Here is a 13,464-nt window from a genome sequence, read left to right as displayed (position 1 = left end):
ATAGTGGAGGTGACAAATAGATTCAAGGGATTAGATCTGATAGAGTACCTGAAGAACTATGGACAGAGGTTCGTAACATTGTACAGGAAGCAGTGATCAAGACCATCCCCAAGAAAAAGAATTGCAAAAAGGCAAAATGGTTGTCTGAGGAGGCTTTACAAATAGCTGAGAAAAGAAGAGAAGCTAAAGGCAAAGGAGAAAAGGAAAGATATACCTATTTGAGTGCAGAGTTCCAAAGAATAGCAAGGAGAGATAAGAAAGCCTTCCTCAGTGATCAATGCAAAGAAATAGAGGAAAACAATGGAATGGGAAAGACTAGAGATCTCTTCAAGAAAATTAGAGATACCAAGGGAACATTTCATGCAAAGAAGGGCACAATAAAGGACAGAAATGGTATGGACTCAACAGAAGCAGAAGATATTAAGAAGAGGTGGCAAGAATACACAGAAGAACTGTACAAAAAAGATCTTCACGACCCAGATAATCACGATGGTGTGATCACTCACCTAGAGCCAGACATCCTGGAATGTGAAGTCAAGTGGGCCTTAGGAAGCACCACTACAAACAAAGCTAGGGGAGGTGATGGAATTCCAGTTAAGCTATTTCAAATCCTAAAAGAAGATTCTGTGAAAGTGCTGCACTCAATATGCCAGCAAATTTGGAAAACTTAGCAGTGGCCACAGGACTGGAAAAGGTCAGTTTTCATTTCAATCCCAAAGAAGGGCAATGCCAAAGAATGTTCAAACTACCACTCAATTGTACTCATCTCACATGCTAGCAAAGTAATGCTCAAAATTCTCCAAGAGAGGACTCAATAGTACATGAACTGTGAACTTCCAGATGTTCAAGCTGAATTTAGAAAAAGGCAGAGGAATCAGAGATCAAATTGCCAACATCTGTTGGACCATAGAAAAAGCAAGAGAGTTCCAGAAAAACATCTACTTCTGCTTTATTGATTACACCAAAGCCTTTGACTGTGTGGATCACAACGATCTGTGGAAAATTCTTCAATAGATAGGAATTCCAAACCACCTTATCTGCCTCCTGAGAAACCTGTACGCAGGTCAAGAAGCAACAGTTAAAACTGGACATGGAACAACAGACTGGTTCCAAATCAGGAAAGGAGTACATCAAGGCTGTATATTGTCACCCTGCTTATTTAACTTGTATGCAGGGTACATCATGAGAAATGCTGACCTGGATGAGCACAAGCTGGAATCAAGATTGCCGGGTGAAATATCAATAACCTCAGATATGCAGATGACACCACCCTGATGGCAAAAAGTAAAGAGGAACTAAAAAGCCTCTTGATGAAAGTGAAAGAGGAGCGTGAAAAGGCTGGCTTAAAATTCAACATTCAAAAAACTAAGATCATGGCATCTGGTTCCATCACTTCATGGCAAATAGATGGGGAAACAATGGAAACAGTGACAGACTTTATTTTCTTGGACTCCAAAAGCACTACAGATGGTGACTGCAGCCATGAAATTAAAAGACACTTGCTCCTTGGAAGAAAAGCCAACCTACACAGCATATTAAAAAGCAGAGACATTACTTTGCCGAAAAAGGTCTGTCTAGTCAAAGCTATGGTTTTTCCAGTAGCCATGTATGGATGTGAGAATTGGACTATAAAGAAAGCTGAGCATTGAAGAATTGATGCTTTTGAACTGTGGTGTTGGAGAAGACTCTTGAGAGTCCCTTGGACTGCAAGGAGATCCAACCAGTCCATCCTAAAGGAAATGAGTCCTGAATATTCATTGGAAGGACTGATGCTGAAGTTGAAGCTCCAATACTTTGGCCACCTGATGCGAAGAACTGACTTATTTGAAAAGACCTTGATGCTGGGAAAGACTGAGGGCAGGAGGAGAAGGGGTTGACAGAGGATGAGATAGTTAGATGGCATCACTGACTCGATGGACATGAGTTTGAGCAAGCTCCGGGAGTTGGTGATGGACAGGGAAGCCTGGCGTGCTGCAGTCCATAGGGTCACAGAGAGTCAGACATGACTGAGTGACTGAACTGAATGGAAAAATGGAATTAAAAAAAATAATAACATGTCAATGAGCTGGGGCTCAAAGTTAGTGTTCCCTATCATCCTAACTGATTGCAAATTTCATTTGTAAGTGCTGACCTGTAATGAAAGATTACATATTGCTTCTTTTTCTGATGAGGTGTGGTTGATGTACAGTATTATATGTTTCAGGTGAATAACACAGTGATTCACAGTTCTAAAGGTAACATTTCATTTAAAGTTATTGTAAAATATTAGCTATATTCCCTGTGTTGTACATAGTGATTTTTTTTCAGTGTAAAGATGGTTAATTGATATTAATCCACAACTTATGATTTTAATTGAGCATATTTATTCTCATATGGAGAAGGAAATGGCAGCCCACTCCAGTATTCTTGCCTGGAGAATTCTGTGGACAGAGGAGCCTGGTGGGCTGCTGTCCATGGGGTCACACAGAGTTGGACTTAGCAGCAGCAGCAGCATTCTTTTTTTTTTTTAATTGTTTTATTTTATTTATTGGACACACATCATGTGGGATCTTAGTTCCCCAACCAGGGATCGAACCCATGCTCTCTCCATTGGGAGCTCAGAGTCTTAACCACTGGACCACCAGGGAATCCCAGCATTCTTATATAATTAGATTCATCTTGATATTTGTCTTTTAGTATGTCATTACACTGCAGATTAATCACTTATTAGAGATTACCTGGAAGATCCTCAATTAAAAGTTAAAAACAAAGTTAAATGGATTTTGAAATATGGAACTGTTCTTTCCACTTGCACCAATATCTGTCAAACTGCTGGAATTGCAGTTCAGAAATCATTCAGAAAATATATCTGCTGCAGATTTATGTGGGAATGGACATCCTGCTTCTTGTTTTATCTTTTGACAGCATGGGAAGTGTATTGAGCAGCTTGCTATTACTTGTGATTCAGTTTGTTGAAATGACTTTATCACAGAATAAATTTCACATAATTACCATTTTGCCTTGTAATTTTAGGTTGACCTCACTAAGAAACAATATCAAGTCTGCAACAAAAACTAATTTCCAAAGCCACTCAGTGTTTGAGCAAAGTACTTGAGGACAGTTTCGGAGAGAAAAATGTTATCACAGCTCCAATCTTGAAAAAACTGCAAACTGCTGTGTGGTAGGGCAAGTCAGTATATTCAGCTTCTATTTCTGAAGAAAATTCAAAGAACTGATGATTTTTAAGTCCACGAGAATAAGGTAAGTTCACTGTTGACACTGTTGATCACTGAAACATGATGGGTTCAAACATTTTACACAAAATACCTGCCGATGAATAACAGGATGAATAATCATGGGCTTTAAATACCTTCTCACTAGTTTTGTAAATTTGTTCATTGAAGACTTTTCCTGTTCCACAAATATTTTTCCCAACATCAGATGTGACACATACTAGCAGATTCTACTTCAGGTTGTACTCAATTAGTGTTTTATCACCTTTGAAATATTCTTGCCTTTAGCTGTTCCATGCAGATATTCATGAAGTCTATTTCAGTAAGTACAAACTCTGCTCTGGCTTCTTGAATAAATAGCAACAATTGAACAGTATCAATAATATCTGTAGGTTCGTTAATTCTGGGAAAACCACTCAAAATCATTTGCCTTGTTTTTTAATTGATTATTGATCTCTCTCCCAATGTTTTCAAGTCTTTGAGCAATTGTTCTCATCAGTATAATAGTTTTCAATAAATTTTAGATTGTACGGGCTAGGAGGGAGAATCGAGTAAATTATGTGGGTACTTACTTTCTGCATATTTATTTTTTAATGTTGAAAATAAATTTATTAAATTTATTCTGGGGGAAAGCTGCTATATATTTTTTAAATGAGTGGCTGCTTCTACCGTTTATTCTTGTGTCATTTGTGTACAATCACCAATTAGTGTGAATGACAAGGCGTCCAAACAGCTTGGTTTCCTATTAACCCCACTGACTGAGGCCAACTTCATCATGTTGAAGAAGAAAAATCACTAGAAATCAGACCAAGAAGTGTTCACCGCTAGAGGGCTTTTTGTTGATGTGCAATCTATGGAATTCTCCAGGCAAGAATACTGGAGTGGGTTGCTATTCCCTTCTCCAGGGGATCTTCCCAAAATAGGGATCGAACATGCGTGTCTTGCATTGGCAGGGACTTCTTTACCATCTGAGCCACCAGGGAAGCTCTTAAATGGATTAGTAGGTCTCTAATTTGGAGTCTCTAATTTGGTATAACATATAACTTCATTTCTGTGCAGACCATCAATTAGCAAATGTCTCCTAACCTGACAATCATTTTAAAAACAAACCCTTAGTTGATCATGAAAACACACCTTTGAACACATGACTTTAAAACCCATTGTTCTGCCCACTTTGAAATGTATTTTTTTCACCCTGACATTGTCATGTCATCAATTTTAAAATAATAATTTCATTATCATTGATTGATTGCACTGATGCTTAGTAGCAGGAACCGGTGGTCTATCTTCATCATGAAAGTTTATAAAGAGTAACTTTGGAACTTCAATAATGGCCAGTGAAAAGAATCCTTCCCCCTCCACCATAAGTCAGTATTTTTGGAAGTACCATCCAAGTTGTTTGACATCCCTTCTGCATAGGGACATTCTGCATCCCTAACCACTGGCTAGGAGGTGTGAAATTCATCTTTCAGCAGAAGGATTTCAATTAGTAATTGTGGAGAGATAATGAAATCTTCCTTTTCTCCTTGGACAGTCAACACAAGACAGGAAGGCTAAGATTCCTTCTGAGTCTCTAAAGGTCTTTTTCTTCATTTTTAAATTTTTTGGCCACACTGTGAAGCATACAGGATCTAACCCCAACCAGGGATCGAATCTTTATCCCCTGCAATGGATGCACGGAGTCTCAACCACTGGACCACCCAGAAAACCCCTAAAGATCCTTTCTAAAAAGCCCATTCCATTGGCATTTCTTAGCGAATCATAAGCTCATCTGGTCTTGACACTTTGTAAAGTTCTCTTTCACCCACTCATCTTACCAGCTGAACTACCTGGCAGATTTAGGATTCTTATTCCCAGCCAAGTCTTTGGGTGAGGTCTGGGCCTTTCATGACAGCTACTTTGATAAGAGAAAGGAGTTGGGGAAAGACACCTGAGTGTGGGTGTTGGCTGGGAGTGAGGCATATTAAGGATGCTGACAACAAACCTCAGGTGCTGTACTAACTCAGGCTAGGAGCTGGGGCCCTTTGCTGCAGTGCTTGCATCTGGATAAACATCTCCTCTGGCAACAGAATACAAAGAAACTATAAGTGACTAAAAAATAACTACATGCATGCTGCAGTTGGGACAAATTACAAACAGCAAGACACAAAAAGACCAACAACCCAACTGCCACTTCTGAGGTTCCCGAGCACGTGCAGTGTCCTGGGCATGATTCCTCCACACGGTGCCACCAAGGGGATGGGCAGACCCCCGGGCCACCACTCTCCCCAGAGCCCTGGACCTGCCCCTACCCTCATCCACGTAAAGAACCAGCTTGCCGCTGCCCCCGCCGCTACCCCCCACCCCATGGAAGGACCTGTTACTTTTCTCTCTCCTGCTGTAGCAGAAGTCCCAATACAGCTTTGCCTAAATTTCTCATCTGGCCTCTTCTGACCTCATCAATTTCTATTGATTTAGAGTCCAAGGACCCAGGTTGGTAGCTACCATTTTGCGCAGCGTCAGCCGCAAGTGGAAATGCCAGACCCGCCCCGCCCCGCCCACCGCCAACCTTTCTTGGTTATGCCACCATCATCCTTACTGTAAATATATTCTAAACTCCCATTAAGTATATTCTCCATTGAACCCGGCTGAGTGGAGTTGACAGCTGGCCCTGCAGTGCCCCCTAGCGCCACCTTAGGGAGGCTGACCGGCCAAGACGTGAGTGACCGTCAGCTGCGAGTCCGGGGCCCCAGCCTCTCCGCAGGGCCTGAGGAGCGGAGGCGGCGGACACAAAGCTCGGGTTTCGACGGCGAGGAGGGTCACTGGGCCCCACTCCCGCGGCGAGGTCGCTGGGCGGCCAGGCACTGGCGGGGCGGGGCGGGGCGGGGCGGGGCGGAGCCTGGACGGCGGGAGCGCCTAGTCGGGCTGGCGCCCTCGGAGCCGCCCGGGGCACGGTGGGGTCTCGAGGCCTGCGGCTCGCGGGCGACCGGACACTCGGGCGAACACGATGCGCTCCCCGGGAGAGGGCAGCGGGACCACTCCCGCGGGCGGACTCGGCGAGGAACCCGGAGCCTGCGCCGCGCGGGGAAGAGGGCGGGGACCGTCAAGCCGCGCGGGCTCTTTAAGACCGTATCCGTGCTAACGCCGACTGTGAGTAACCTGGCCCCGGGTCCCGGGAGAAACCTTGAGCTGGCTTGGAAAAAACAGACGGATGAGAGTTCAGATCTCTGGGCGTGGAATTTGGGGAAGTTATGAATGGCGGCCGGGGCGGGGAGGGGTGTGGGTGGTGGTGTGCGACTTTGATCCAGACCCCAGGTACCTTGTAAATGTTAACAGGGCTCCTGGAGAGGGCGGTGAGACTAAGCAAGAACAAGTTCCAAAGGGAGGAGAGCCCCCGCCTGGCTCAGGGCCCACACGGTGTAGTCCTTCATGATCTCGGTAAGGCCTAGAGCTTGTGAACAGGTGGGCTGGATTCAAGATCCAGGAAGCTTTAGGCCCCTGCGGTGGTCGGAGCGGCAGAGGAAGCCACCACTGTGGGCTCTGGGAGGCCTGGGGCTTCTGGTTCTTCATGAAGTTTCTTGGACGGAGAGGTGGAGCCACGCCTGCCTTTGGGCCCGGCTCAGCAGTGGGGCCTCCCGCAGCCCCCTAAGGATCTCAGAGAGCACGGGGCCGGGGTGGAAAGGTGACTGGTGGCACTGTGTCTCCTTGGCTCCCTCTGGGGGTTGGTCTACCCTGCACTGGGGAAGAGGAGGGGCTGGGTGGTCTGATGACACAAGGTGTGCCGAATGAGGATTGTGAAGTCACAGAGGAAGTGGGGTGCTCCAGCCGGGCCTGGGGCTGAGCCGGGGCAAGAGGAGGAAAGGTGTTGCCCAGGCAGACCTGTGGAAGGGAGCCTCTGGGGTCAGCGGGGCACACCTGGTGCCCACGGTGGACTCATGAGTCGGGTGAGGCCACCCTGGCCCAAGGGTCCCCGTTCCCCTCCTACTCAGGAACGCAGACAGTTCTGTGGTCCACATTCTGGAAACCTTAAACACCACCCACACCATGTGGAAGGAAAGCAGTTGGGAGACTGGGTGGCACATCCGGTTGCCCTCCTTCCCCGCCCCCAGACTCCCGGGCACACCGCCCCTGCCCTGTCTAGCCCCAGCTCTGTGAGCTTTCTGTTCCTCCTGAGTAGCTGACCTCCAGGACTTGGGGTTCCGAGACTCTGGGGAGTGTGCGCCGGAGAGCAGAGGCGTCCTGAAGAGCACCACTGACTCCCACCCTCCTACTTCTCCAGATGCAGGGGCCTCCATGGCTGTGATAAGCCTTCTGTTCTTGGCAGTGATGTACGTCGTCCACCACCCCTTGCTGGTCAGTGACCGGATGGACTTGGACACTCTAGCCAGAAGCCGGCAGCTGGAAAAGCGGATGAGTGAGGAGATGCGCCAGTTGGAGCTGGAGTTTGAAGAGAGGAAGCGAGCAGCGGAGGAAAAGCAGAAGGCAGAGAACTTCTGGAGAGGGGACACCTCCGGTGACCAGCTAGTGCTGGGGAAGAAGGACAGGGGGTGGCCATTCCAGGTGGACGGCCAGGAGGGCCCCCTGGGCTGGATGCTAGGAAATCTGTGGAATGCTGGCCTCTTTTGCGTTTTTCTCATTTTTGAGCTCCTGCGACAGAACATGCAGCACGAGCCAGCTTTTGATTCCAGCAGCGATGAGGAGGAGGAGGAGGTCCGGGTGGTGCCCGTCACCTCCTACAACTGGCTCACTGACTTCCCCTCCAGGGAGGCCCTGGAGTCCTTCCACAAACACCACGTCCAGAACGTCACCAGGGACCTGCCCTGCACCTGCGAGTTCGTGGAGAGCTTCGTGGATGACCTCATCGAGGCCTGTCGAGTGCTCAGCCGCCGGGAGGCTCACCCGCAGCTGGAGGACTGCCTGGGCATCGGGGCGGCTTTCGAGAAATGGGGAACCCTCCATGAGACCCAGAAGTTTGACATCCTGGTGCCCATCGTCCCCCCACAGGGCACGATGTTTGTGCTGGAGATGAGGGACCCGGCCCTCGGCCGCCGCTGTGGCTGCGTGCTGGTGGAGTCAGAATGCGTGTGCAAGCGTGAGAAGCTGCTGGGGGATGTGCTGTGCCTGGTGCATCACCACAGGGACCACTCTGCCCTCGTGGGGAAGTCCAACAGCTCCGTCAAGGCGGCGCTCTGCACCGGCTCCCACCTGGACGTGTACAAGACTGTCCAGTGGTTCCGGAACATGGTGGGCAATGCCTGGGCCCTCGTGGCCCACAAGTATGACTTCAAGCTGAGCTTGCCGCCGTCCACCACCTGCTGCAAGCTCAGGCTGGACTACCGCTCAGGCCGCTTCCTCTCCATCCGCCTGGTCCTGGGGGTGCAACGGGAAGACACCTTGGTCTACCTGGTGAGTCAGGCCCCCGGCCAGGAACAGCTCACCAGTGTGGACTGGCCCGAGTCCTTTGCGGCCTGTGAGCACCTGTTCCTAAAGCTGGTTGGGCGTTTTGCTCCTGAGAACACCTGTCACCTCAAGTGCCTCCAGATCATTTTGAGTCTCCGGGACCTTCAGAGTTTACCCCAGGGGGCGTCCCGCCCCATCCTCACCTCTTACCACTTCAAGACAGCCCTCATGCACCTGTTACTGCGGCTCCCCCTCACAGACTGGCAACACAGCATGCTCTCCCAGCGACTCCAGGACATCCTCTGGTTCCTGGGCCGATGCCTCCAGCAGAGGTCTCTCCATCATTTCCTCATCGGTAACACCTTCCTGCCCCTGACCATCCCGATTCCCAAGACATTTCGGAATGCTGAGCCCGTCAATCTCTTCCAACACCTGGTGTTAAACCCCATGGCACATTCACAGGCAGTGGAAGAGTTCCACAACCTTCTGACCCAGGTGAAAGCTCTGCCCTGTTCCTCGCTGGCCGGGGCACACTGACTCGTATACAGGCCATTAAAAAGGGGGAGACGGTATTTCTGATTCCTCAGGTGGCAAAGAGTTTTATTTCTCAGACACATCAGTGGTATGTGTGACCTTCACCTTGCCAGTAGGGGGTTATGATAGATTAAGACACTTAGGTATACATGAAGCAGTTATGAGGAGGGGTCCAGTCTGCAGGGGCTAATCTAGGGTGGGTCTTTGAAGTTTTCTTCTCCTGACTTAACTTTCATCATGACCCAAAGAGGGCCCAGGGAAATGGATGTTATGGGATTGTCTTGCTGCTAAAGAGTTGAGATCTGGAGGGGACGGTGCAGTTGCAGTGTGTAGCAACACTGGAAGTGAAACAACCAGAGAATACCTCCATTCCAGCTTATTCTTTTTTTGTGTGTGTGAATGACTCCACACATATCCCTTGTAAACTGGCTTCCTTCTTGAATTCAGCCCAATTCACAGCCAAGCTGGTAGCACCCCATTTTACCCCAAATACTGTTATGGCAGCTTCTCGTTATTTTAGGATCAGAGTTTTCAGACCTTCATTATTTGAGGATGTTTATTTGCCCTTTTCTTCATTTAGCCCTTCTTCATGTTATGTGAAATATAATATAGCTGTTTTATGCATCTGAAAAAAACTCCAATGCTACCTAAATAACTTATTAGCATTGATTCACAAACAAATATTAAGTCAACAATGGCCTGTCCCATAATTGAGATGATGTGTATTCTAAAGTTAATGACATTGTCAACATCTGATGGCCAACTTCGGGCCTGGAAACATCAAAAAACCCTTAAGGAGGACAGTCTCTTGGGAGGCTTGGAGATGAACAATTACTGTTTCTGAGGGGAGTCACTTATTTGTTAAATGGAAAGAAGGTTTAGCTACCACATGTAGCTGTGCTTCTTTTCAGTCTGGTAATGCCTTGTTTTCTTTCTTCAAAGATGACAAGGTTTTATTTGAACTATGTTTGTGGGTTTGCAAAGCAGGGTCATTGCAATCCAGGCCCATTGCCAGGGCTGGACAGGAAGGGGCTGTGAAGCTGATCAGCTCTAACAAAGCCATGATTCCAGAGATGTGATTGGTATATTTCCCCTTTTTTCAAAACCCTGGGTATCCTAGGGAGGAGCATTAAGAAATGTGAGACTCTAGCTGTGGGTGTGGTTGTTTTGGAAATACCAGTGCTATTCCTAGCCAGCACTCCAGCACTGCCAGGAGGAGAACCGGGCCCACATTTACCTTGACCTTGGGTGGGGGAGCTCTGGGGGAGTTAGATGCTGGCTGCAGAGGCTTTGGTTATAGAATCCACACCCTCCCTTCCACAAAAATAAATGACAAGTGTCCCAGATGCTGACGCCAGCCAATATTAGGGCCCCCACTGCTGCACAATAGCTGCTGTGTTCTCACGTCTGCTGGTATCGGCCAGGTACTGCTTTCAGGTTCAGATGCAATGATGTTGGTTCTCTGCTGGTGGGATTCTGGTGTTTTAAAAACATCCATATGCTTTTGTTTAGAAAGTAATTTGCTGATGTTTTACTTCCAAATCAATAAAGGAGACTATTTTCTGTAACAATTGGAATCTGTGCAGTAACACACAGCAGATCAGCCTGTCTCTAAGAAGTTATGTTATCCTGAAAGCTTCATCCAGTACCTCCTGGTGTTTCTCAGTGTATGTTGAGCCAGTCTGCCCTGTGGTTTCCCATTAGTGCGGACAGTAGCCAGGAAGGAATAATTCAGAATCTTAAGTAACACCTAAGTTATACATTTTCAGGATGCCCACACCAAAATATTCAGCCACGTTGAAAGGTCTTAATGTCTACAAGCAATATATATAAACTCCATAAGGCATATGTTTGTCAGGTAGAAAGAAGGTGGATCTAGGACTGGGTGGTTTCTAGTCTAGGAGGAGACAAGGAAGAAAATGTAAAGTTATGAGTGGGCAGAAGAATACAAAGGGAATAGTCAGCAAAGCTTGGGTGGGGCAGAGAATATAAGAAAGTATAGGAAAAACAAGTAGTAATGAGAAGAACAGAGATGTTGGGCTCTGGGAATATTTCTACAATAAAAGGGGAAACTTCCAGATATTTAGGAAGCTAAGTTTTATTCTCAAACAATATCTGGCTAGTACCCAGGATACAACAGCAGTTATAGTAATGGGAATACTTAGTGTTCATTGAGCATTGCCAATGGTCCAGACACATCTGGTAATTCATTTAATCCTCATACTATAACCCCGTGAAGTGGGTGCTTTAACCCCTCATCTTACCTAGGAGTAAGCTGGGACTCAGAAGGAATATACAGGGACTTTCCTGGTGGCTCAGACAGTAAAGCGTCTGCCTACAATGTGGAAGACCCAGGTTCAATCCCTGGGTCGGGAAGATCTGGAGGAGGAAATGGCAACCCACTCCAGTATTCTTGCCTGGAAAACCCCATGGATGGAGAAGCCTGGTAGGCTACAGTCCATGGGGTCGCAAAGAGTCGGACATGACTGAGCGACTTCACTTTCACTTTCCTGGTGGTCCAGTGGTTAAGACCCCATGCTCTCAATGCAGGGGGGCCTAGGTTCGATCCCTTTTCAGGGAACTAGATCCCACATGCTGTGCCTAAGAGTTCACATGCTGCAACTAAAGATCTGCATAAATAAATAATATTTTAAAAAATAAAGATTCTACATGCCACAACTAAAGATCATGCATGCCACAACGAAGAACCCAAGTGCCACAGCCAAATACATTTTTTTTTAAAAAAAGGAGGATACAACTTTTCCCAGTAACATAGCTCGTAAGTGGCAGAGACTAGAAGGAAGTACCCATCCTACCACCTTCCAGCATAGTCTTGGGAATAAATCAAGACGTAGGGTTTACAGAGTTTTGAAAAGCAAAAAGCACTACATTAATTTTAAGATAAAAGGTAGTATATTATTGTTTGGGAATTCTGGAAGATTAGAAATTGTTGGTTCTTCATTCAGTCTTTAGGTCAGAAATTTCATACCACATAGAAAAAGGTATTTGCACAGAGCCATTTCAGCTACGTGTTGAACCCCAATGATGTGGTGGTTTACATCAGGAACTACATTATGTACATTATGATATGAGCCAGCTGCAGGCTGGAAGATCTGGGCAAATTTAAGCTAAAAGGTTGCTTGTACAGGTAGCCAACTGACAACGCTATTATTCCTCACCTAAACTAAGGCTGTTTGGCATTCAGTTTGAGGAAGCAGAATCTGGGTGAGGAGTGAAAAATAGGAAAGGGGAAATGGCTCCAGCACGTCTCTGGCTGATGAGGGGTGGAGGAGGGGCCCCAGTACTTTCACTCTTGTAGACAGCAGAGCTGAGTTTTGCACACCACTGATGAATCCATCTCTTGGCACCCGCTGTAGTCCTAATGCCCCCAAACAAAGACGGCATTCACAACGGGAGGTGCAAGACCTGTCTGCAGCAGGCGGGCCTGGCTCAGAGATGCAGGGGGTGGAGTTGGCACTGCCTCCTTGCATGCAGAGCCCCAAGCAGTCTGCTCAGGAGGCTCCATTATAACCAGTGAACAGCTTCATGGGTCTGCTAGGAGCCTTCTGTCAGGCGTTCCAAGCCAGTTCTTCAGAGGCTTTGGGTTCAGTGCCACCTGCCAGCCTCCCAAACTCCCGGCTCTCAGATGGTGCACGCACAGAATCCAGAGGATCACAACCCATTCCCACTTCCTTTCACAAATGCACATAGAGAACAATAGCTGGAACCTGAGCATATGCTGAGTCCATGTGCTCAGAGGATCTATTATCTAATTCCTCATAAAGCCTAATGAAAGGGGGGTATTAGCATCACCCCTTTATAAAGGGGGAAGAACATGTGGCCCAGAGGTTAAGATGCCCAACCCAGGATTTAAATTTGTCTTCCAACTTTGCTCATTCAATATGTATTTAAGCACTTGCTATGTCCAGGGCTAGCACCAAGCCCTGGGAAAACAATGGTGAGCAAAGACACGCTTTGACCTCATGGAGATGACAGTCTATAGAGGAGACAGATACAAAATAGTCACCCCAGCAAATGTAAAATTACAAAAGGTAGGGATTTCCCTGGAAGTTCAGTGTATAAGAATCCGTGCCTTCACTGCAGGGGGCACTGGGTTCCATCCCTGGTCAGGGAACTAAGATCCCGCGTGCTGCGTGGCATGTGACACAGTGCAGCCAAAGAAAAACACAAAAACAAAAAACCCCAAGGGTGACAAGTTCCAGTAAGGACACGTGAGTGTATCAGGGAAGGCCTCCCTGAGGAAGTGACGTGAGCTGAAACCTGATGGGAGCTAACTGGGTGAAGATGAAGATGAAAAGGATCCTGAACTTAGGAAACA

At 47.2% G+C, this 13,464-nt stretch overlaps 1 protein-coding gene across 1 annotated transcript; it reads left to right on the top strand.

Moving 5' to 3' along the window:
• Window positions 1–6,066: 6,066 nt before the first annotated feature.
• On the top strand, window positions 6,067–10,702 carry ITPRIPL1 (ITPRIP like 1). Its single transcript, XM_043918716.1, has 3 exons — window positions 6,067–6,341; window positions 6,528–6,629; window positions 7,471–10,702. The coding sequence occupies exon 3, from the start codon at window positions 7,485–7,487 to the stop codon at window positions 9,126–9,128; it is 1,644 nt and encodes a 547-aa protein (XP_043774651.1). The 5' UTR covers window positions 6,067–6,341; window positions 6,528–6,629; window positions 7,471–7,484; the 3' UTR covers window positions 9,129–10,702.
• The last annotated feature ends 2,762 nt before the right edge of the window (window positions 10,703–13,464 follow it).

Source organism: Cervus elaphus, chromosome 11 (genome assembly GCF_910594005.1).
Source record: "Cervus elaphus chromosome 11, mCerEla1.1, whole genome shotgun sequence".
Taxonomy (NCBI): Eukaryota; Metazoa; Chordata; class Mammalia; order Artiodactyla; family Cervidae; genus Cervus; species Cervus elaphus.
Note: the sequence above shows the minus strand (reverse complement) of the source record. Positions and strands in the feature narration are given on the sequence as shown.